The sequence below is a fragment of the Tachysurus fulvidraco genome, chromosome 3, assembly GCF_022655615.1.
Source record: "Tachysurus fulvidraco isolate hzauxx_2018 chromosome 3, HZAU_PFXX_2.0, whole genome shotgun sequence".
Lineage (NCBI taxonomy): Eukaryota > Metazoa > Chordata > Actinopteri > Siluriformes > Bagridae > Tachysurus > Tachysurus fulvidraco.
The window spans coordinates 32129114-32154887 of record NC_062520.1 but is presented as its reverse complement, the minus strand read 5'-3'; the positions used below and the strand labels follow the sequence as shown (position 1 = coordinate 32154887).

Sequence of the window (25774 nt, the reverse complement as noted above, 5' to 3'; positions counted from 1 at the left end):
CTGATCTGTTAAAACTGTCCCATTTACATCAGACCACATAAATGCGTCTCGGCGAATCGGATATCGATCCCATCTTTCTACTCCCGCCCACAATGCTAATATATTTGCCCTCATTTTCGGGGTAACTGTAACAGAACACACTTTGGTGTCTGCGGTTTTCAGAACGCGATCAAAAAGAAGACGTAAAAACTGGTTACGACGTTTATGCTACAAAAAACAGCGTTTACTGTTTGCTGCGTTTTCGCTGGCGGCAGCAGCGCGTTTTAAGACCCGACGAGACGCCTGGGTGAAAGATCACCTGCGAGTGACGTAGTTCCGTTTGGGAGGAGTATAGCGCTGACGTATGTGGCTCGAACAACCACGTTCATTTACATCTGTCCAGTTTCATCTGAAACGCGTCCCAGACCACCTCCTGAAGGGGTTTGTACCATCGGGGTTATATCCGTCTCCAAAACGTTTCAGAGGGCATTTAGACCTGGTCTTTTTACCGTCGGGTAGATATCTGATCACAGAAAACGCAGGAAGTGACCAGGTGTAAAATGATGTGTTATGGTACATGTGTGGTTGGTTAAGTAGCATCTCAAAATTGCCCATCATGTGTGAGTGGTTGTGTCTGCGATTGTGGCCATGTCTTCCCCTGTCTTGTGTCCAGAGTATCTATAAGTGATACAGCAAATGGATAGATACTGTAAATGTTAGTATTCTCAAGATGTTGTGGTACATGAGGAATAAAATACTTCTGGATGTCGTGATTATTTGGGTCATGTTGTTGAGTGTCGGGTCATGTCGTAACACCTACACCCCTTTCCCCCCCAATAGTGTATTATTACTTATATGTAGAATACAAAATAAGTTCATTTAAAGCAGTTTTTTATTTCATCACAAAACGATTCTTCTTTCCTCCAACGATTGCAGTGAAGCTCTGACTTTCTCGGCAGCTCTTTATGAAGCTCGTCCACGTGTATTTTCTCTCAGAGAGCTTGTGATGACATCTCAAGGCAGCTGGTTGTCACTTGGGAGAATGCTCGGCTTTGAGAACGCATGTCAGCACTGGATTAAAAGCTCTGTAAGCATTTAAACTCAGTGTACTGTACATGGTGTGTGTGTGTGTGTGTGTGTGTGTGTGTGTGTGTGTGTGTATATACACACCCTATATTAACTAATACTGTTGCTTTATTGTTCCTGATGTGTTCATTTGTTTGTCTATGGAGTTCCAGCTGCTCTCCACATCAGAACAAAATCGGGAAAGATCTATTAGGTGATGATGGGCTCAGTAAACATCACATGCTCTCTCTAGTTGTAAAGCCATCTCTTCCAACCCCTTGTGGCCCACCCTATGTCCCAGTGGGCTTTTACATGGAGGCTAAGAGCCATGTGCTAATCTGAGGTCAGGAGGTCAGAGTGTGTAATAAGACACATATGACATCATCACTGTCCTGATATAGAGTAGATATATTAGTGCTGCTGGTCAGACAAATATCTTCTGGTCAGTCATCATTTCTTTCTTTCTCTCTCTCTGTCTCTCTTGCTCTCTCTCGCTCTCTCTGTCTCTGTCTCTCTCCTCTCTCTCTCTCTCTCTCTCTCTCTCTCTCTCTCTCCCTCTCCCCCCCTCTCTATTTCTCTCTCTCTCTCTCTCTCTCTCTCTCTCTCTCTCTCTCTCTCTCTCTCTCTATCTCTCTCTCTCACCCCCGTCTCTCTATTTCTCTCTCTCTCTCTCTCTCTCTCTCTCTCTCTCTCTCTCTCTCTCTCTCACCCCCCTCTCTCTATTTCTCTCTCTCTCTCTCTCTCTCTCTCTCTCTCTCTCTCTCTCTCTCTCTCTCTCAGGTTTGTGAATGGTTTTATGATGATCTGTGCCAAAATGTTTGTTTGTTTAATGTAAACATACGTTTGAACGTTTTGTTTGGCAGATTGTTTGGCTCTTTTTAAACACTGTGTTTGGTAATAAATATTTTGGTTTGGTTAAATATTGTGTTTAGTAAGTGGCTCTGTTTAAACCTGGTGTTTGGGTTTGTAAAGAGACAATGTTTAAACACTGTGTTTGGTAAGTCGCTCTGTTTAAATGCTGAATTTGTTATGTAGCTATGAATAAACCGTGTTTGGACAGTAGGTGGCCTGTAGTCTGTGTAAAGTGGTTGTGAGCCCCTGCTGGTCCCTTGAGCAGGACCCTTAACACAGTGTGCTGAGAATGAGATAAATGTACGTTGCTCTGAATAAGGCTGTCTGATAAATGATGTAAATGCTAATTAGCTATGTTTACATGGATGTTTGGTACATAGAGATGTTTAAACACTGTTTGGTAGCGATGTTAAAATCGCCGTGACGTACCTCATTGCTGTAAATAAACAACAAAGGGAGGAGCTCAAGTTAAGGTTGTTGATCAGATCGGGGTTCCAGCCCCAACACTACCAAGCTGCCCCGTTGGGCCCCTGAGCAAGGCCTTTAACCCTGTCTGCTTCAGGAGCGCTGTATTATGGCTGAACCTGCACTCTGCACTCAAAGCAAGATTTTTACTGTTCTGTAATGTATACGTGACATAACATATAATATAATAAAAGCATTGTTCTGAATCCCAATCACACGCCGCACTACATCCGTAGTATCCGTACGGTTATCTGTATATAAGGTCATAACACACAATGTGCATCAGACAAACGTATCATGAGGAAGAATAAGGACTAAATGTGTTTGTATATGACATGTAGAGAAACTGTCCCAACCGGGAGGCGGAAGACAGGTGCAAATACAGGATGGCTTCAGGTTATAATACACGTTTAATAAATAATTAATACATAAAATAGGAACAAAGATGAAAACTAAACAGGACAAAGGACGACGGTACACCGGCGATGTTTCCGTCCTGCCGTCGGTTAAATAGACAAGACAATGAACACATAGGGAACAGGTGTAGAGAGATGGGGAGGAGTCAACAAGGGCGGGGCAGAACACGTGACACGGAATATAAACAGAAGCACGTGGCCAAAAGTCCTGACAGAAACATTATATACATGGTGTGTATATGCATTATTACAGATTATCATGAGTTGTGACAGTTGAGTTCAGTGTATGCTGACATCTGCTGGGAGAGATTATGGGCTGTAAAAATCACTGCATCCTTCACCCTTACTCTGATTTTAGGATATATATATATGTATGTTTATAATGAGAATCGTACAGTGGGGCTTTATTGTGGCTCTGAGAAGGAAGGAAAGACAATTTGGGTAGAGCACAGCAACTTGTGGTTGTATGCACTCTATTGTGTGTGTGTGTGTGTGTGTGTGTGTGTGTGTGTGTGTGTGTGTGTGTGTGTGTGTGTGTTTTGACATGAAAACCCAGTTTGAGAGACCTACAATTAAAATGAGTGGCGCATCCTAATTTAACATGAAGGCACTCGCTGTTCCTTTTTTAATGAAAATCTGACCAAAATGGACACTTCTTTTAGATCCTGGTGATCGAGATGTTTCGAATAGTCGACCTTCTTTAGACATTAGCCCACATTTTAATTATATCCTTTTGTGTCAGTTTGTGTGTATGCGTGATTGTAATTCCTCTACCATGAGCCATCTCCAAACCAAAGGCGTTCCAGGGAATTTAACAGTACATCCAACCACAACACGTGTAACCACACCAGCTCATGACCTCCACATCCAGCATACAGTGTATACAAACAATTGTGTAAAAATTCCGATGCCAATCCCGAATCTCTCCTGGCAAAGTTTCTAACTCAGCGAGGTTGGATGACCATTAAAGTCAAAATCCGCACCGTATGCATTTAATGCAGTGTAACACGCCCTCAGCATCTGTCGCTAATGCCATGTGTTCATACCAGCAGGACAACTGCTCTATACGGAACGTAAAGTACACGTGTTGTGAAGTGCCTCTTGCTTGAGGTTCATTAAGGATTAACAGCAGCGAGTATTTACGATTGAATGAGGATTTGAATCTGTAACAGATATTTTATACTGACATTTATACGTGAATTACAACCTTATTAAAAAGTTGGTTGATAGACTGTGGTCTGTTTTAAGGCAGCTGGCTGTCCATGAAAGCGCTTGTTTAGCTGTGAAAATAGTGGCATTATTCAGTGAAAATATATAGTTCTGTCTCGAGCTTCTTTTTCTTCGAGCCTCAGTGGTTTGTTGTTTACAGAGAGCATTTTATGGACGGGCCCAGTATAGAGCCTTGTGGAACGCCCAGAAGTCAATGCTAAGTTTGGCTTTGGCCGACACAGGCGGAGTTGTCTCTGCTTTTAAAGTTGTTTTGAAACAGTGAGCCAGTCATCCAACACACACACACACACACACACACACACACACACACACACACACACACACACACACACATACACACACACACACACACACAGAGAGAATAAGGGATTTCTCAGAAGTAGCAGCTGAATCGTCTGCCAGCGACGGCCGAGGTCGTTGCAGAGGCTCGGCAGAAAAGGACAAACTAAATCCCGTTGTGTCAACTTGGGGTTATAAATAAACAAGTGACAGTCATGGACAATCACCTGATTATGGAAAGGAGGATTTGGGGTGGATGACACTCCAGCATGCCACCCGTGTGGAGTCGCATGCCCCTTTTCTGTAGCTACAGTACCATAATGTACTCTCTTACGCTATCCCTCTTCCCACCCTCTCTTTTTACACCTCACATGACTGGCAGTTGACAGCAAGCGTCTCATCCTATTTTTAAGTTGGGGGCTTTACTGTATGGTAACTCGCATACACAGAAAGAAGGCTTGAGGGCTATACAGAGCAGCAGAGTTTGACCACAGATAAGGACATCTTGGCAGTATTTAGACTTTTATATGCTAGCACGATCATCCTTTGTGGCTAGCATGCTGTAATTTATGTTTTTGTTTTGGTCGTTTATTCGAACGTTCGGACATGGAAAGTTTTGCCGTACTCTTTCGCTTCTTTTACGTAGGCTTCATGCAGGAGAGACAGAGGTGTCTCACGGAGCACAGCCACAATCCAGACAAAGGTAACGTACAGTAAATAAAGAGAATATTTTGTTGGACTTGTGACACTGTAGTAATTTGCTGGCATTTAACATGCCGATAAACCCATTAAAACTTAGCAATAGTTGTTGTGCGAAAATGATGACGAATTTACGTTCTAGGATCTCATTTGGAGTTTGTTGAAGCTTTTAGTCCAGTTTAATCTGCCCAAATTTTGCAAATCCTTCGACTAACTCGAGAAGCACGTATTAGAGGAATATCAGGGAGGACTTCATGGACGCTTCATGAAAATCATGGATGCCCAACAAATTTAGTGGCTTAGCAAATTGACAAGCAAATTTAGAAAATGTTCAGATCTTTTAAGAGTAATTACACTATTACACAAAGCAAAACAAAAAGCCTGTTTTGACTCTCACCCTGTGTTTAGCCTGCCAAGCTTTCCTTTTCCATGGAGTCCCAGACCGCTAGCACATGCACCCACAGTCCCAGCAGTAAATCTTTCTCACAGCTGTGAGACACAAAGTTACAGACTAAGAGAAGTGAATTACAGTCGTGCCGCCTTTCTTAGTGGCAACGGCCATTATATCAGGGCCATTTCTTTCCCACTCTGCCCATTTTACCTCCTCTTTCAAACCTCCTCTCCGCAGTTCCACTAGTCTGGCTATGGTAGCAGACGCATGGGATGATGTAGATAGATCGATTTGTAGCATGAGCACCGATGTGGATGTGCACAGTTGGAAGTACGCTCAAGCTGGGATGAGGCTCATCCCACTCTCAGGTATCGTAACTTCCTGCTGTTCAGCCGTACCGAGCTCGAGCAACGGTGAATACGGTTTAAGGGGTAAGACAGCTGAAGAAAAGAATGGGGTTGTCAAGAAGGGTGGCACATCCAATATTATCTTTAAGATTGCTGAAAGGTTAGGTGTCTTTTTTTATTCACGCTATTACTCAATTGCTGTTTTGTCTGGGTTGCTTGTCTGTCTCATGGTATGTGGACAATTGGGTTGATTTTCTTTCTTTCTTTCTTTCTTTCTTTCTTTTTTCTTTTTCACAATCCTTGCTCTAACAACTTTTTTTCAGAACGAATAAATGTAAATAATAATACAATTGGGGTTTTGCAGTTATAGGAAAGTGAGCAACAACAGCATGACGCATGGCCTATTGTGAAGTTACTGTTACCACCACAGAGATACATTTCCCTATACACTGTATATATATTTGTTGCATTATGGCTTAGCGGTTAGAACGTTCGCCTCACACCTCCAGGGTGGTGGGTTCGATTCCCACCTCCACCTTGTGTGTGTGGAGTTTGCATGTTCTCCCCGTGCCTCGGGGGTTTCCTCCGGGTACTCCGGTTTCCTCCCCCGGTCCAAAGACATGCATGGTAGGTTGATTGGCATCTCGGGAAAATTGTCCGTAGTGTGTGTGTGTGTGAGTGAATGAGAGTGTGTGTGCCCTGTGATGGGTTGGCACTCCGTCCAGGGTGTATCCTGCCTCGATGCCTCGATGCCGCCTGAGATAGGCACAGGCTCCCCGTGACCCGAGAAGTTCGGATAAGCGGTAGGAAACGAATGGATGGATATTGCAGTATGTTTAGAGCAGTATATTAAATCCAGAGTGTAAGGGTTACTGACCCGAGCGTACCAAAGTGCAGTATCAATGAATATGGTCATTAAGATCTCACACACGGACATCCATGTCATTGCTGAACTGCACATTTGCTCTGCCATGTTAAAGCTGCTTCGGTTAAAACTTACAAATTTGTTTTTATTAAAAAACATGTCGTTTTTACAGTTACGTGTTTTTCTGTACAGCCGCAAGCCTTGTCGTTCCACTTATTGTTCATGTTGTAGTTTATAAACAGCGGCTCCTGTACTGTAGAGAAGTAATCAATACCTTCATGCAATGGAATACCAGAGGAGCTTGCGTGGTTGGGGAAATCAGCGGCCATTCATCATACGGGTGGCAACGCGGAATGAAATCACGTGTTGGGGAGGGGTCTGGCAGGGATTTTGCATCACCCGTGTCATTTCCAAAGGACACATGAGAGCATAACCTCATCTCGACCTGACAACCAAGCCGCCCTCAGGGGAACACTAGGGCTGTGTCCCGCCGCTGTAAAACAAGAAGCAATCAAGGCCTGTGAACAAGGTCCATAAAAAAGCCGCTGCGAGAGCGAGGAGGGGAAGGTTGCCAGAGAGGAGGCCAAAGGGAGGGAGAGAAATGTATGCTGGAAATGGAGGGAGGGCCCAGGGAGTCGTAACTCATGTGAGGTACAGTGCACATTCAGAGGAGCTGATGTGTGAGAGAATTGAGCTGGAGTAAGCTCACACACACACACACACACACACACACATACACACACACACACACACACACACACACACACATAGGACACACACAAAAACAATACCCTGACTGCTAATTTGGGAGAAATTATGTTGTTGCAAGGTTATTTTTATTGCTTTTCAACATGACTGTGTTTGGTTTCGGTCCAAAGACTTGTGTGGTTTCTCAGTAGGTTCTTCTGTTTGTGTGTAAAATTCCAAGTGTAATATTCAAACTGACTTGATATGGATTATCCTGTCGGTATACTGTCGATTGATATTCTGTGTGTAGACAAACCTTTAAATGGTGTAGTTTAAAAAATAATTATGTAGATATATTTCCTTGACGTAGTCCTCCGATGTCACGCCGTATAATCAGACGGTGTCTGCGGTGCCAGACGAGTCGGTTTGAGCTTCTCAGAAACTGCTACATTTATTTTGGAAAAAAAATAATAATAACTCCAGTGAATTTCTGAAGACTGTATGAAATAAATTCAACAAACTCACTTAGTACAGATTTATTTTATGAATGTTATTAATAATATTTAGTCTCTTTTATGTCAGACACAGGGGACATGGTGTCTTAGTAGTTAGCACATTCGCCTCACACCTCACAGGGTCGGGGTTCGATTCCCACCTCCACCTTGTGTGTGTGGAGTTTGCATGTTCTCCCCGTGCCTCGGGGGTTTCCTCCGGGTACTCCGGTTTCCTCCCCCGGTCCAAAGACATGCATGGTAGGTTGATTGGCATCTCTGGAAAATTGTCCGTAGTGTGTGAGTGTGTGAGTGAATGAGAGTGTGTGTGTGCCCTGTGATGGGTTGGCACTCCGTCCAGGGTGTATCCTGCCTCGATGCCCGATGACGCCTGAGATAGGCACAGGCTCCCCGTGACCCGAGAAGTTCGGATAAGCGGTAGAAGATGAATGAATGAATGGATGAATGTTAGACACAGAGCTTTCTGTTCTGGAAACCTAAACTTTGCTAACACTACTCTGCAGAACGGTGTGTAAACACCAAGTGAGCCGTAGCACTCATCTATATTTCTACTAGTAAAATATAAGCTTTATGTCTTTAGTTAGATTAGTTGTGTTCCAGATCAAGATCAAATCCAGAACATTAGGATGTCTGTGGTTTTTCGCTGGAACGATGATTTTGCTGTTTATTATAGGTTTTGGAAATCCGGAGTTTGAGGTCTAGACTAGACGTTTTATGAGTTTATGGGTTTTGTAGATTTTGTACGATGTACCGCTGTATAGTAGATACGACTTCTATACAACATCTAAATCCACCAAAACTGTCCTTGTGATGATTGCTGGCTAATGTGGACTGGCAGAATGAGATGAGCACTGGGATCAGAGACCCGGCCCAGGCCTGACCTGCTTATACAGTGTCCCTGAAGCTGCAAAAGTGGCACAACGTTACCTCAGAGGCTGTGCTATATGTAGACCAGGGCCAAAAAGTAGGAAATGGAGCCAAGCGGTGGCGAGTACATACACAGTTAAAGAGCCAACTTTCGCTTTTTATATTATTATTAAAATTATACTGGGGCCCAAGAGGCAGAAGAGCACAAAGCCAGACAACCACGTTTCCTGAGTCTCATGCCAGGCTATACAGAGCTGTAGATAAAGACCTCCTGCTTTACATCCGAATTGCATCACCATTTAGATTTCAGAAATATGTGACATAATAAATGTGACTGAAGAGAAAAGTTAAAGAGACAAACGATGATGCACTGAGGCCAACGGAACAGCGTGGCACATAACTGAACCTGATAGAGGAACAACATCGTTCCAAAAGATCTTCTATCAGCTAAAGTTTACAGTAGATGGTGCTGAAACTCGTAAGATCTCCCAGTTTTTTCTCACAGTTTCCTCTTTAATAATGTTACACGGACCAAAGCGAGTCTTTTGGTGTTTCGTGCGAGACAGATTTACAGTTTGTCTGTTGTAATGTTAAACAGACTGCAGAAGTGGAAACCTCTACGCTACAACCGTTAGCATTTGGGATTTTTGACCACTTGTTGTGGTGGCACAGGAAACATCTGAGAGTCGAGTCGAGTCGAGTCAAGAAGCTTTTATTGTCATTACACCATATATAGCTGTTACAGTACACAGTGAGATAACACAACGTTTCCCCAGGATTGTGGTGCTGCATAGAACAGAGACAGAGCTATAAGGACTTAGTAAGTCTTAGCCACATAAAGTGCATCTGTGCAACCTGGTGGACACAGTGTGGGACAAGACAGACAAGACAGATAAGACAGTGCAGGACAAAGACAAACAAGACAGACAAGACAGACAAGACAGTGCAGGACAAAGACAGTGCAGGACAAAAAGTTACAAGACAATACAAAAAGTACAAAAAAAAATACACAAAAGACAATAAACAGTAAACAGAAACAAAGCCGACTGACCAGTGTGTATACTGTGTGTGTACTGTGTGTGTATACTGTGTGTGTGTGTACTGTGGTTGTGTGTGTATACTGTGTGTGTGTATACTGTGTGTGTGTGTGTGTATACTGTGTGTGTGTGTGTATACTGTGTGTGTGTATACTGTGTGTGTACTGTGTGTGTGTATACTGTGTGTGTGTGTACTGTGGTTGTGTGTGTATACTGTGTGTGTGTATACTGTGTGTGTGTGTGTGTATACTGTGTGTGTGTGTGTATACTGTGTGTGTGTATACTGTGTGTGTGTATACTGTGTGTGTGTGTGTGTATACTGTGTGTGTGTGTACTGTGTGTGTGTATACTGTGTGTGTGTGTGTGTATACTGTGTGTGTGTGTGTATACTGTGTGTGTGTATACTGTGTGTGTACTGTGTGTGTGTATACTGTGTGTGTGTGTACTGTGGTTGTGTGTGTATACTGTGTGTGTGTATACTGTGTGTGTGTGTGTGTATACTGTGTGTGTGTGTGTATACTGTGTGTGTGTATACTGTGTGTGTGTGTGTGTGTGTGTGTGTATACTGTGTGTGTATACTGTGTGTGTGTGTGTATACTGTGTGTGTGTGTGTGTATACTGTGTGTGTATACTGTGTGTGTGTATACTGTGTGTGCATACTGTGTGTGTGTATACTGTGTGTGTGTATACTGTGTGTGTATACTGTGTGTGTGTATACTGTGTGTATACTGTGTGTGTATACTGTGTGTGTGTATACTGTGTGTGTGTATACTGTGTGTGTATACTGTGTGTGTATACTGTGTGTGTGTGTATACTGTGTGTGTGTGTATACTGTGTGTGTATACTGTGTGTGTGTATACTGTGTGTGTATACTGTGTGTGTATACTGTGTGTGTGTGTATACTGTGTGTGTATACTGTGTGTGTATACTGTGTGTGTGTGTACTGTGTGTGTGTGTATACTGTGTGTATACTGTGTGTGTGTGTGTGTATACTGTGTGTGTATACTGTGTGTGTGTATACTGTGTGTGTATACTGTGTGTGTATACTGTGTGTGTACTGTGTGTATACTGTGTGTATATACTGTGTGTATACTGTGTGTATATACCGTGTGTGTATACCGTGTGTATATACTGTGTGTATACTGTGTGTATATACCGTGTGTGTATACCGTGTGTATATACTGTGTGTATACTGTGTGTATATACCGTGTGTGTATACCGTGTGTGAATACTGTGTGTGAATACTGTGTGTATATACTGTGTGTGTGTACTGTGTGTGTGTATACTGTGTGTGTGTATATACTGTGTGTGTATACTGTGTGTGTGTATACTGTGTGTGTATACTGTGTGTGTGTATACTGTGTGTGTGTATACTGTGTGTGTATACTGTGTGTGTGTATACTGTGTGTGTGTATACTGTGTGTGTATACTGTGTGTGTGTATACTGTGTGTGTGTATACTGTGTGTGTATACTGTGTGTGTGTATACTGTGTGTGAATACTGTGTGTGTGTATACTGTGTGTGAATACTGTGTGTCTGTATACTGTGTAATACATTCATGTTCTACCGCTTATCCGAACTTCTCGGGTCACGGGGAGCCTGTGCCTATCTCAGGCGTCATCGGGCATCGAGGCAGGATACACCCTGGACGGAGTGCCAACCCATCACAGGGCACACACACACTCTCATTCACACACACACACACACACACTACGGACAATTTTTCTGAGATGCCAATCAACCTACCATGCATGTCTTTGGACCGGGGGAGGAAACCGGAGTACCCGGAGGAAACCCCCGAGGCACGGGGAGAACATGCAAACTCCACACACACAAGGTGGAGGTGGGAATCGACCCCCCAACCCTGGAGGTGTGAGGCGAACATGCTAACCGCTAAGCCACCGTGCGTCCCGCCTTGTATTTCAGCGTATTCAAAAATGAATATGGGCTAGACCTCATAACAGTGTACTACATAAACTATGTCATGGCCTTGTTGTGTTGGTTTTATTATAGCTGTTGTTCTGACCTGAAGAGATTCATCTGGAGCTAAACCCATTTCTGTTCGTTTCTTTATCAAGTATGCAGACTGTTGTTTCAGGGAGCGCACAGCGCTTAAACAACAATCTCGCCGTAATCTCGTAAAGACTGCTGAGGGTGAAATAAAGACGAAGCCCTGAGAACGGTCTGTACTTATCTGCTATACCGTAGCTTCATTTCAGACGAAAACTCTTAGCGGTTTGGAAGCGTATTACTTACTTATATGGTAAGAACTTTAATCTAAATATTGAACCAAAGGAAAAAATATAGAAAGTTCTGAAATGTACCATTTTTATTTCTCATACTATTTTTATTATAATTTAATCCAACTTTCAACTTATATTGACAGTAGTCTGTATGTTGATAGGTACACATTATACTTTATCAAGGAATTTTGTATTGTGACAGTTAGCTATTAGCATGTAGCTATTTAAGAGACAGTTATAGCAATGTAACCAGTATAACCGGTTATAGCAATGTAACCAGTTATAGCAATGTAACCAGTTTATAGCAATGTACCCAGGTTATAGCAATGTAACCAGTTATAGCAATGTAACCAGGTTATAGCAATGTACCCAGGTTATAGCAATGTATCCAGGTTATAGCAATGTAACCAGTTGTAGCAATGTAACCAGGTTATAGCAATGTACCCAGGTTATAGCAATGTAACCAGTTATAGCAATGTAACCAGTATAACCGGTTATAGCAATGTAACCAGGTTATAACAATGTAACCAGTATAACTGGTTATAGCAATGTAACCAGGTTATAGCAATGTAACCAGTATAACCAGGTTATAGCAATGTAACCAGGTTATAGCAATGTAACCAGTATAACTGGTTATAGCAATGTAACCAGGTTATAGTAACAAACAGTAAATTAATACAAACCTGGAGAATTTAATGGTATTTGTTGGTTGAATAAAAAATAGCACAGCATGAACCACAACTAAAATAAAATAAAATAGCTCATCTTGAATGACCGAGGTTTAAATGCTTCACTTCACACAATGACCCTCATTACTCTGAGTACTTGGCACTGAATATTAAGCCTAGCATCCTGTAGAGAGTTATCTTTTTATTATCTTTTTATTATTCATGAGCTGTAAATGAAGTGCAGATTATACTGGCCGTATTTGTGAGCTGATTACACGAGTATCACATGGGGATAAAAAATGTTGGATCTTCTTTACTCTGTTTGTAAAGCTCTTTGCAGTTCATTTGGAGAATTAGCAGTATAACGAACACACTTAGCAGCTAGGTTAAATAGGCTGTACTTCAAATGTGACTTGTTTACTATCAGGTTTTAAATCCTTCATGGCTTAAAGCAAAGGTATTAATCACCGGTGCTTAAATTTGTTAATTTATAAAAGCACAGTGATGCACAAAAGGAATTTTCTATTAAAAGCCATTTGAGTTAACGTTGTAGGGACATCTAGAAATGTTACGTATGGCCATCCTTAAAAATATTCTTGTTTGCCGTAACCCGACCGACCCTGTCAATTTAGGACCGACTAAATTTTTTTTTTTACTCTTCAAACATAATACAAAAGCAGTAAAATAATATTAATTATATTTATAAATCGCCTAGGCCTACATACAAACGAAGGCTACGTTCTTTCTTTTAAATAAAAACCCGTGACGTCATCTATGTTTACACTGTTGGCTACCGGATGTCACACTATGTCTTGTGCGTTCGATTCGTCTCATTCTCTCGTTCGCTGTCAGAGACGACGGGTCGCGCTCGGTAATGATGGCTGCGGCTGCAGTAAACAAAATGTTCGCGGTCACCGTTTAAAGTCATACGGTTTCGGGCGCCACATCGAGAGGAGTCAGCTGAGGTGGCTCGAATCTGTTTTGGATGCCTCCTGGACGCCTCCCTGGGGAGGTGTTTCGGGCATGTCCAACCGGGAGGAGGCCCCGGGGAAGACCTAGGACACGCTGAAGGGACTATGTCTCTCGGCAGGCCTGGGAACGCCTCGGTATTCCCCCGGAAGAGCTGGAGGAAGTGTCTGGGGAGAGGGAAGTCTGGGCGTCCCTGCTTAGACTGCTGCCCCCGCGACCCGGCCCCGGATAAGCGGTAGAAGATGGATGGATGGATGGACACCGCTTTAACTTGGCATGAAGTTCTGGAAAATCTGTCCAGCATCAAAATGAGGTTTGCGATGATGCGCCCGAAGGCACGGGTTGAAGCCCCAGTCAGTGACGTCATGATATGCTAATTTGTATAAAGTCATACCTACGTCATCACCATCACCTAAGTTGTGTTTTTTTTTTTTTACATTGAAACTTGAAAAAACAAATATAGACCTACCTACTGACCCCTTTTTTTTTTTTTTTTTTACTGATACTGCAAACCAATATATTTTTAAGGATGGCCTAAATGCCAGCTCTTAATATGTTAAAAGATTTCTTTTAATCTAAAGTTGTTAGCTGGAATATTTTAAAATATTCATTTAAAGTCTTTAATATTGTTCATATTCCAAAGATAAACCCAGATAAACACTAAGTCTACTTTTCATGATAAATTGAAGGTAAAATTGTTTTTAGCTTTAGCGTGATTAGGACCACAGGGTTAGTTAGTGCTATTATAGTTTATTGAATGTTGTAAATATCCCAAAGGATTACAGCATTTATTCAGTTTGATGATATTTACTGATATTGATCGACAGACCTGATATTGATGTTTTGGCCATGGGGCTTTTATTATATGTCCAGTAGGCTAATTAGACATGTTAGCATTATAGAATGTTAAACGATGACAAAACAATAAAAACGATGATTCTAATATATATTTATATTAATTATATTCATCCAGAAATATATATGGATACAATATTTTTGTTTAGGTGCTAAATCTGAGGTAACTTTTCTTTTTAATGTAGCATTAGCTAGCATGTAGGATCGTCTTGTGAGTGCTAACATTAATACATAATGTAATTAGCATCAGAATGATACAGCAATATTAAAGAAACATTAAGAAATTATTAAAAAAAAACAACATTATGTTATCAAAAATAAACTTGGTTTAAATGTTCTGTTATATGTGCTGACGATTAAACCTGAGATAATATTGTGTTTTATATGACCATGTTGTTATACAGTAGCTGTCATAGTGCTGTTTAGCATCACAAAAGATTTTCTTATGCATGTATTCGGTCTGAAGTCTTGTCGCAGGACCCTCCTGTGTATTATCTTGCTGATTCTAGCTCTGTTATGTGACTGAGATATTACATCTCACACAAAGATTTATGTCTCCCACCTTCCCTAAGCTATTACGTTTGTTCGCCTCAGCTCCGTTGTTTATAGCTGTACGTCGAAATGACACACATTATTCATCATTGCCCACCGGTCTGACGTTTATGTATGATGCTTTGTTGTGTACAGCGATTTTTATCTTTGTTTACTGGTGTCCCTTCAAAACAAAGAGCATTTGGTGTCTTGTTAGCTTCCCGTAAGGTCTGAAACTGCAAAAATATGCTGACCCGGAAATAGCCTGGAAGTCCATCGTTATCCCATTGGACCGATTGTCGTTTTAAACGTGGCAGCCGAAGACGGTGGTCTCAGCTATGGTGTGTTGGTGTAAACACGCCTGTCTTCGAGTACTAGTTATCATCTTGAACACCTTTGTGATTGTCCCTGTTGATGCCAGTCGCCTGTGTATGTGCTCTGGACAAACCACCCTGAGATTAATATTACTTCAGCCATAGTGTGATATTCCAGATGCATTTTGTGACAGATTACAAAATTTTACACTTAAGGAAATATGCATACTAGAAGTGTGCTGGGGCTCAAAGAAAAGTATGTTCCATGCTTAGTGGATATTCCATACCAGCTAAAGTCTTGCATAAACAAAATACTAATATTACATCACGGTATTTAGCATATGCCCTTACAGTATATCCAGCGCGACTTACATTTTATCTCATTTTTTATACAACTGAGCAGTTGAGGGTTAAGGGCCTTGCTCAGGGACCCAGCAGTGGCATCTTGGTGCACGTAGAAATCGAACTCACAACCTTCTGATTGATAGCCCAACACCTTAACCACTAGGCTACCACATTTTAGTATTAGGCTACTAATACTAAAATCTTTTTGTTTAGGTGCTAAATCTGAGGTAACGTTTCTTTTTACCGTAGCATTAGCAAGCACGCGGGATCGTCTTGTGAGTGCTAACGTTAATACATAATGTAATTAGCCATGATTTCATTTTAGTTTCTAATTATGAATACTAATACACAAAACAGGAAATACTAATTCACTATATAAAAATGTAAAAATGTAAAATGTTCACTATGTAAAAATACCAAGAAATGTTTAAATAATTTGTCACAAAACAGTGATATTATATTAGAGAAATAAAAAAAAGATAGACAGCTCCATTGACGGAGTTATTGTTGTTAACAGCCACCAGCGTTAACAGCGTAACAGTAGGTCATGAAGTGCAGAGTTAACAATTACAAGTTATTATTATTATCATTATTATTATAATATTTATTATACGTGTATCAGCTCATTTCTGAGTAACCTTCTGTGCAGCGAATGACCATTTCCCCAAAGTCATGCGGCACAGCGCGGTTAAACGCAGTGACATAATGCATTATAATGGGCAGTGATGCCTGACTCTCTACTGCTGACTCGCTGGCTGAGCTAATGGGATCAATACCAGCAAGGTTGGAGCTGCATGCACTAAAAACATGCTGACCACTGCCAGAAACATCAATAGTACACGACTGGGAGCGGTTTGCTTCCTCGTCTCGCGATTGTTTTTAATGTCACATTGCGATAGAGGCAATGTGGGCTGTTTTAGGAACCCGATAGATGCTAGATGATCAGAGTCTGGAGTATCAGATATTAAAACATTAACGTCTGCATATAAACGGGCGGATGCAACCCTTCAGACTCTTCCTCAGGTATTAATATGATAATACGCCATCTGGTGAGGAGACAGGAGAGCAGTGCTTCACCCAAAGTCACGGTACCACCACGGTATAAATGAAGAGGAAATGAAATGAAATGATGTGCTTGTGATAAATGTAAGATTGTGTACTGAATGTGCTGCTGCAGAAATGATTATTAATAAGTAAGGGCTTTCTTCTTATATCTTTATAGGGTTCAACAGAAATGAGGAGATGAAGGCCATGGAGGTGCTGCCCATTCTGAAAGAGAAAGTGGCTTTTTTATCAGGCAAGTCGATACACAACGTGCGTCACACGTCTCACAAGGGAAATAGCAACGCAAGTCTGAATGCCGATGACGCCATAGACGTCTGTGGCCGAAAGCCAAGGGAGTAAAATTGGCCGTGCTGACTGGGTGGGAGGGATGGCGTACTCTCTCTTCCTCTCTCCTTTGTCAATCATAGTGACACTAACAATCATTGGCTTGTTTAAACTCACACAAACATTTTTTTTTTCAAAGTTTTTTTTTAAAGTGGCCATTAGAGTCCTGACCTGAATTCTATTGAAGGCTTAAAACTAGGGCTGGGCGATAAAACGATAACGATATGTATCGCGATAGACACGTGATCGATATCAATAAAAAATGTGTTCGATAAAACTTTAGATAATTTTTTATTCTCCGTCGGAAGAAAACGGAGGTCACGAAGCAAGTTTGGTTGCATTAACAAAGGCACTCACTCTCTGGTAACCTAGCAACGTAGGGAGTGACACGCTAACAGCCAATCGTGTAACAGTATCACATTCGGTTACGCCATATCGTCGTCTCGAGCCGGTCTGCTGGATCCCTCTTCGGTAACCGGCGACTGATGAGCAGGAAATGAGCCGCAGCGAGCGAGGGAATTGTAAATAAAAGAGGAAAAGTTTTTCATTTTGCACCTTAAATGTTAAGAGATAATAGTTAAGTGTTCATTGTGACTTTAGACTTACACTGTTAATAACTGAGGGGATTCTGATCAGAGGAATGTTAAGTTTCAAATAAAAAGGTTTAAATCTAATCTAATCTTTCTCCTGGTCTTTATTTTAAATGGGTCGTAAAAATATCAATGATTATCGATATCGACCGATATGAAGCACCGATATCGTGATACAGTTTTCAGCCGTATCGCCCAGCCCTAGTTAAAACTGAAATGCATCATGTAGGCCCATAAGAAGCTTCTAAATGTTTACCCCAAGCTATTTTTTTGTTACCATCAGATCGGCGTAAAACAGGAAGCGTATGCTAATGTGAACCGTGTGGAGATTTTGAGTTTCAGTGGCTTTAACTTTAGTTATGAACAGAACCCCAATCTTATGCCTTTATTGATGTGGTGAGGAAGTGAGCCGGTGGTCAGGGTGTAATGTGTCACAGTGTCGGTCTGTCTGCAGGGGGCCGGGACAGACGGGGAGGCCCGGTTCTCACTTTCCCAGCCAGGAGCAACCATGACAGAATAAGACAGGAGGATCTGCGACGCCTCATTGCCTACCTCGCAGGCATCCCCAGGTCAGGCTTTACCTCACTGTCCATTTCTATTCTTCTCTTTGTTTATTATTTATGACACATTCAAACTGATAAGATTTCTCGTTCTCTTTTCACATTTTAGCAGCTCTCGGGTCATTTCACATACTGTTCGCTTACTTTTCTTCTCTCTCTGTCTTTCTCTCTTCCTCAAGCTTCTTCATTTACAAATTGATTGTTTTTGCCCGTTTTCTCCCAGCCTCCTATCTGTCTTTTCTTTCTATTCTTTTCTTTTTCTCACCCTTTCAATTACTCTTTCACATTTCCCTCTCTTACCTGTTTCCCTCCACTTCTTTTTCTCTTTCTATCTCATTGGTTTTTGCTCTCTTTCTCTCACGATCACATGCTATTTGTCTCTCACTGTCATCCTGTCCTTCTTTCTTTCTTTTTTCCTGTCTGACTTTGTCTCCCTCTCTCTCTATTTTCTCTCTCTTCTTCTGTACTTCTTTTTATCTTGCTCCGTCTTTCTCTGTCTCTTTCTTATCTCTCCATCTTCCTTCCCCTGTCTATCTCTCGCGGTCATGCTAGTCTCTCTCTTACTATCCCCATCAATCTCTATCTCTTTCTCTCCTTTTCTCCGTCTCTTGTGCCATCTCTGTCTATTTATTTCTGTCATTTCCACTCTGTCCATCTTTCTCAATCTGTCTGTCACTGTCCTCATACTCTACTTTACTCTAGTTTCTCTGTGTCACTTTCATCTCTCTCTCTCTCTCTCTCTCTCTCTCTCTCTCTCTCTCTCTCTCTCTCTCTCTCTCTCTCTCTCTCCCTCCCTCCCTCCCCTTGGGTGGTCAGTATGATTCAGTGGAGCACATGTGCTCTGTTCAGTTTAATCTAAGACTCAGACTGTGGGGAAAGTGCAGCTGTGGAAATTAGCTCTCTTCCAACTTTTTCTCCTCCACCATAACAGTGAGTATTACAGATTGCTAGAACTCTTCAGCGCAGTCTTCTCAAAAGTCTCATTTCTCCACAGTGAGGAGGTCAGCAGGCATGGCTTCACCGTCATCGTGGACATGCGAGGCTCCAAATGGGACTCCATCAAGCCCCTGCTGAAGATCCTGCAGGAGTCGTTCCCGTCCTGCATCCACGTCGCGCTCATTATCAAACCCGACAACTTCTGGCAGAAGCAGAGGACCAACTTCGGTAGCTCTAAATTCGAGTTCGAGGTGCGGCTTTAACAAACTTACATTTCTACGTCGAGCAAGCAGAAAGTTTTGTGTTGATTTCTCTGCTACAGTTTGGTCCAGTTTGATGCTCGACACCTGAATCAGGGAAAGTAAACACACAGGAATATTAGGTTTCAGGAACGTTCTCTGTGCTAGAGAAAAACTAGAGCTGTTAAAATTAGAGCTGACCCATTTAAAGCCAAGAGACCAGATAAAACTCCGTCCTTTACAATCAGGTTACAGAACAGAGCACAGAATTAAAACCGTTACTTACGTCTTCGATTATGCGTCTGCTGTGGGACGAAATGACAATAACCTACGATAAAATCTCAGGGTTTATTCCGTATATAATCGGTTTATAGTGGGCTATTTTAAAACGCGGATTACAAAAAAAAAAACGCTATTACTGATAAATTACAGACTCGTTTGTGCTTGTTGTTTATATTGAAATTGTTTCTGTTGTAAAATTCCGCTAGCTTCGGTATCTGTTAGGCAACGATTTTTTAACGCTAGTGTACTTTTCAGAGGAAGAATGTTAAACAGATACACAAATCGATTATTCTTTATTATTCTTTATTATTTGTATTATTATTTTTTATTTATATAAACTATATAGCAAGTGTTAGTCAAAATTATAATAATGGAAAAAAAATGATTTTATTGATGTAAACATACCAGATGCAGTTTTGTAGACATACAAATAGGACACAAGGTTTGTTTTGCTTTTCCTTCATCCCAGCCTTGGTTGAGGCACTGACCCTTTTTTAGCCTTCTACAGACCCAAAAACAGACATTTAAATCCCTAAACAGTTAGAGGAAGCGTCATCGAGTTACCCCCGAATATCCGTATACCGTGTAGGTTCCTTAAGTATTTGGTATTCATTTCAACTGCGAATGATAAAAGGTTAAACTCCACGTTCTCCAGGGAGCTCATTCATAAAGCTCAGAGTTGTTCCACGTGTGTTGGATGTTGTTTCTAACCACATGAACTCTCTGGAATGTTCTCCGGTTAGTCTTCAATAAAGCGTGGGGTGTAAATGATGTGACACGGAGCACTTTCCTGCTGCACACTAGCCTTTATAGGTTTGTTTGTAAAAGCACGATTCCTTTATGAATGGAAAAATCCCACTGAGGGCTTGATAACAGGAAACTATCCTAAAATGAGAAGGCTGAGGTCAAATTGGTGAAAAAAGATGTTAGCACATCTGGAGTAACGAGTTTTAGCCTTTGAACATGTAAAGTTAATTCGTCGATGAGTTTATTCGGTGTAGCTTTTAAAACATGACCCCTAGAAGATCTAGAAGATGCTGTTGAAATATTCTAGCTCGAATTACTTAGCATTACTTGGTGGTCTTGGTATTAGATGTAACTGCATTACAAAATCCAGAATTAATTTTTGGGGCCAAGTTATGTTTGAATGTCGAGATTAATTCATTCCATCTGTCTTTAGTAAGCATTTTATCCTGGTCCAGGTTATAGTTAATGTGGAGCATTTTCCAGAACCGGTGGTCAGTGATGTGGGTCTACACTTTGGATTGAATTCCAGTCCATTGCATGGCATTTTACACACCTAGAGCCCAAGTCTACCTGTTTTTTTTTTTTTTTTGGAAGGGTTTAGGAAGCGGTTAGCATGTTTGCCTCACACCTCCAGGGTTGGGGGTTCGATTCCCACCTCCACCTTGTGTGTTTGGAGTTTGCATTTTCTCCCCGTGCCTCGGGGGTTTCCTCCGGGTACTCCGGTTTCCTCCCCCGGTCCAAAGACATGCATGGTAGGTTGATTGGCATCTCTGGAAAATTGTCCGTAGTGTGTGTGTGTGAATGAGAGTGTGTGTGTGCCCTGTGATGGGCACACACACAGTAGTTCGGATAAGCGAACTAGTTCAGTAGTTCGGATAAGCGGTAGAAGATGAATGAATGAATGTTCCAGATTGGGTTGAAATGTAGACTAAGTGTCATGTTTAGGGTTAATTCTTAAATGATAATTTTAGTGATGCAATGGTGTTTTTATTTATTCCTGCATTGTTGTAGACCATAATGGTATCTCTGGAGGGTTTGTCCAAGGCAGTGGACCCATCACAGCTGACAGCCGATCTGGAAGGAAGTCTGGACTATGATCATGAAGAATGGATTGAGGTGCGTGTGGCCTTTGAGGAGTTTGCAGGAAACGTGGCACGTGCACTCTCCCGCCTCAAGGAGCTCCAGGAGCTGGTGTCCCGCCGCGACCTCCCTGGTGACCTAGAGGTAGCACGGTGTGCCATGGATGAGCACAGTGCTCTGAAGAAACGTGTAACCAAGGCTCCAAGCGAGGAACTGGAAGCCGAGGGCCAGCGGCTGCTGCACCGCGTACAGGCCGGCGCGAAGACCGGGGGAGACGTACAGGGCCTGACCCCCAGGGTCTCGGCTCTGCTGGAGGAACTGCACACTGCCCGACAGCACCTGCACCAGGCCTGGCATGGCCGAAAGCTCAAACTCGACCAGTGCTTCCAGCTACGGCTCTTTGAACAGGATGCCGAGAAGGTGCGTATGTTTACACTGATAAAAGCTGGGTTATTATCTACCATTATCAAAGACCTGTTGGTATCGTGGTATACCTTCACTGGGTAGTTTTGGAATGTAGACTTTGTTCTGATTTATATGGTTAATATTGTTTAATGGTATAAAGTGATAATGACGGTGTTGGTATTTTTGTTGTATAGAATTGCACTGAGACATTTAGTACAAACCTAAAACTAACCTGGTCACTGGTATTGGGGGGTGTGCCCAGTTCTGATGGGGTTGTTAGATGGGTATTGAATGCTGTGTGGTTGTACTGTTAAATGGTACAATAATGTTGACTGGTATTGAACGATATATTTAGTGCTAATTTTTTGTTAATAGCATTGCATCGTACGGATGTGCTCAGGGTTTACAGTCTTGAACAGTGTTGAATGGTGTTAAATGATGTCATTGGCACTAATACTGTCACATGGTGTGAATGGTACTGAAACATGTAGTTGTGGTAATGTTTTAAGGCATTATACTGTATGCTACGCTAATTTAACGGTACGGTTGGTGCTAATATTTATGATTTAATGATATGGAACGGTAGAATTATTTTGAATGGAGTAAATTGGTGTGGTTGTGGTTCTGATACAGTAGAATGATGCTTTATTACAGTTATATTAGTAATTATACCAGTCTAAAGTCAATAGCCAGAAACCTTGGTACCTTGCTCACCATTTGCTACCTGCACTCCTAACACCATTACATCACTCTTACCAGCTTCTAGCCAAATGAGGTTTTTGTGCTAATGAATGGAAGTTTTCATGCTGCTTTAGATCAATGCTTCATGCCACAACTCCACCTTTTCTCTTTCCTGTCTGTAGATGTTTGACTGGATTGTTCACAACAAGGGGCTTTTCCTCACCAGCTACACTGAGATTGGGGCAAATCACCAGCACATAGTGGAGCTGCAGACACAACACAACCACTTCGCTATGAACTGCATGGTAACAGTAACTCTCTCTCTCTCTCTCCCCCTCTCTTTCTCTCACTCCCCCCCTCTCTCGCTCTCTCTCTGTATCTCTCTCTTTCTCTCTCTCTCTGTATCTTTCTCTCTCTCTCTCTCTCTCTCTCTCTCTCTCTCTCTCTCTCTCTCTCTCTCTCTCTCTCTCTCTGTTTCTTTCTCTCACCCTCTCACTCTACTCCCCCCCTTCCCTCTCCTCCCCCTCTCCTCCCCCTCTCTTTCTCTCTCTCCCCCCCTCTCTCTCGCTCTCTCTTTCTTCTCTCGCAATCGACCCTCTCACTCCTCACTCTACTATCCACTCTCTCCTCTCCCCTCCTTCCTCTCCTTCCGCCCCCCCGTCTTTCTCTTCTCTTGCTCTCTCTCTCTCTCTCTCTCTCTCTCTTTCTCTCCCCCTCTCCCTCTCTCTTTCTCTGTGTCTTTCTTTCTTTCTCTCCCTCTCTCTCCCTCTCCCCCCCTCTTCCTTTCTCTCGCCCCCCCCCCCATCTCTCTCTCTGTGTACAGTAATCTAATGATTTACACATTACTAGACTGCTGTCTGAATTGTAAATAGTAAAATTGTTGAGAGATTATTGGAGTTTCAGTATTTGGGAAGTAACAGGTCTTGAATTTCCCCAATGATCAATAAAGTATCTAAGCAGCTATATTACATATACACGTGACCCTGTTGGTGATTATTATCCTATAACAGCATGTCCCCACGTGTTTTACTCTGTATTCACCCGGATACCTTTGTCTAATCAGTAGTAATTATAACTAACAGCACATGAGAGCGCTGTGCCGAAGGAGACGGACAAACACAAGGACACTTTGTACAGGGAATACAGAGATGACATATCCTTCTCTCTCTAACGTTCCGAACGATGTGTCACACTGTTTGTTGATGTCATGACCATGCAACTATTGACTCAGTCTGTTCAATTGAGCTGTAAGAGCTGGCAGGAAGTCCTAGTTCCATTCTATTCTTAGGATTGGGCTTCAAATAAATGCAATCAGTGAAGTACTGCATGAGAGGAGTTTCCTTTTTCACACTCGCTGTTTGACAGCATCACATTCTGGCTGATGGCCTTTAACTGCCCTTGGCCTTTACACTGAAAACATGGATGTTTGAAACAATTAATATGAACAAGAAAACATTATACCGATTCTACAGCATGGTTATTATTAGCTACTATTCAGCCTAGTTTTTCAGGCAACCATAGCATAAAACTCTGCAAGATCCCTGGAGCTTTTATTTGTCTGATGGTCTATCAAAAAAGATGCATTTGTCCTTTTGTATTCACCTTCCCCTGGTCTCTGTTGTTCTTCTAGCCCAACACCAAACCCACCCCTTCAGTAAGCTTTTAGCCTCAGGTGTATTGATTCACAAACAGTTCAATAGGCAGTTTACGAGAATGCCGATGCGTATTCCGTGGCTTCTTGAACGTCTGGTTGTAACCTTTTTGATAGCTGAGCTTTTAGACATTAATGACACCAGAGGAAAGGGTTAAAAATGATTCCTAGTGTCTATTTGGTTACACTTCATAGTCATAAAAAGTAGTGCCATAAAAAAACAACATCTCATTCTGCCTTCAGGCTTATTACACAAAGCTGGATCCATACTGTACATCTCCCATCGTGGCACCTTAACCTTTTACCACAGTGTTTGATATTCAAGAGATATGAGATATGATATGAGAAAAAAATCTAAAACTGATACTCGCCTGATGTTTGTATTCCACGAGGCTTGGACGTGTTTCTCTGAGCTTCTCTACCATGTTGACGTGATTGCATGACAGTTGCTGCAGATGTCAGTTGCACTGACTGGGAGGCCATTAAAAATACACTGAACTCATTGCCATGTTAATGGAACTGGTGTTGTGGGGCCATAAGGGGTCCAAGGTGGGACAAGAAAGCAATTCCTATACCAGTAAACCGCCACCACTACCAACCCAGGGCAGTATGGGTGTACGTATGCATTCATGGATTCATTCTGACCCAACCATCCTTCAGTTGCAGAAGAATGTACAATCGGTCAGACCACTGGATATTTTCCCACCCATCAGTTATGGTGAGCCTGTGCCACTGTAGCAGATTCCTGTTCTTTCCTGACCGTGTGGTATCCTGCCTCAGAGTCCGATGTCTTCTCCATCCTGACATGCTTTTCTTTTCAGCACGATTATAAATAGTGGTAATTTCTGTTAGCATTTCCTTCCCATCAACTTAAACCAATCTCGGTGTCTCTCATCAACAAGGTGTTTCTACCCACAGAACTGCCACTCACATTTTTTTGGTTCTTCTTCAAGTCTGTCTAAACTTTTGAAACTATTGTGCAATTATCTTAGGGGCTTTTTACACCCGGTCACTTCCTGCGTTTTCTGTGATCCGATATCTACCCCATGGTAAAAAGACCAGGTCTAAATGCCCTCTGAAACGTTTTGGAGACGGATATAAACCCGATGGTACAAACCCCTTCAGGAGGTGGTCTGGGACGCGTTACAGATGAAACTGGACAGGTGTAAATGAACGTGGTTGTTCGAGCCACATACGTCAGCGCTATACTCCTCCCAAACGGAACTACGTCACTCGCAGGTGATCTTTCACCCAGGCGTCTCGTCGGGGCTTAAAACTCGCTGCTGCTGCCAGCGAAAACGCAGTAAACGCTGTTTTTTGTAACATAAACGTCGTAACCAGTTTTTACGTCTTCTTTTTGATCGCGTTCTGAAAACCGCAGACACCAAAGTGTGTTCTGTTTCAGTTACCCCGGAAATGAGGGCAAATATAGAATGGGGGCATAGAAGCCTTTATTATCGCCACATATACATTACAGCACAGTGGAATTCTTTTCTTCACATATCCCAACTGAGGAGGTTGGGGTCAGAGTGCAGGGGCAGCTATGATACAGCGCCCCTGGAGCAGGGAGGGTTAAGGGCCTTGCTCAAGGGCCCAGC

At 42.2% G+C, this 25774-nt stretch overlaps 1 protein-coding gene across 6 annotated transcripts in view; it reads left to right on the top strand.

Moving 5' to 3' along the window:
• Positions 1-25774, top strand: part of LOC113662748 (triple functional domain protein-like) — a 107246-nt gene that overhangs the window by 18513 nt on the left and 62959 nt on the right. For 4 of the 6 annotated variants that reach the window (XR_007140172.1, XM_027177825.2, XM_027177827.2 and 1 more), the window contains 5 exons: positions 16839-16913; positions 18050-18164; positions 19150-19342; positions 21371-21859; positions 22708-22830. Coding sequence is in view for 5 of the 6 variants with exons in the window: in XM_027177825.2 (XP_027033626.2) it covers positions 16839-16913; positions 18050-18164; positions 19150-19342; positions 21371-21859; positions 22708-22830 (995 nt within the window). In the remaining variant the exon portion in view is untranslated. Of the gene's footprint in view, positions 1-4722; positions 4990-16838; positions 16914-18049; positions 18165-19044; positions 19086-19149; positions 19343-21370; positions 21860-22707; positions 22831-25774 lie in introns of those variants that run through there. The other 2 variants (XM_047811496.1, XM_027177829.2) reach the window with 2 other exon arrangements.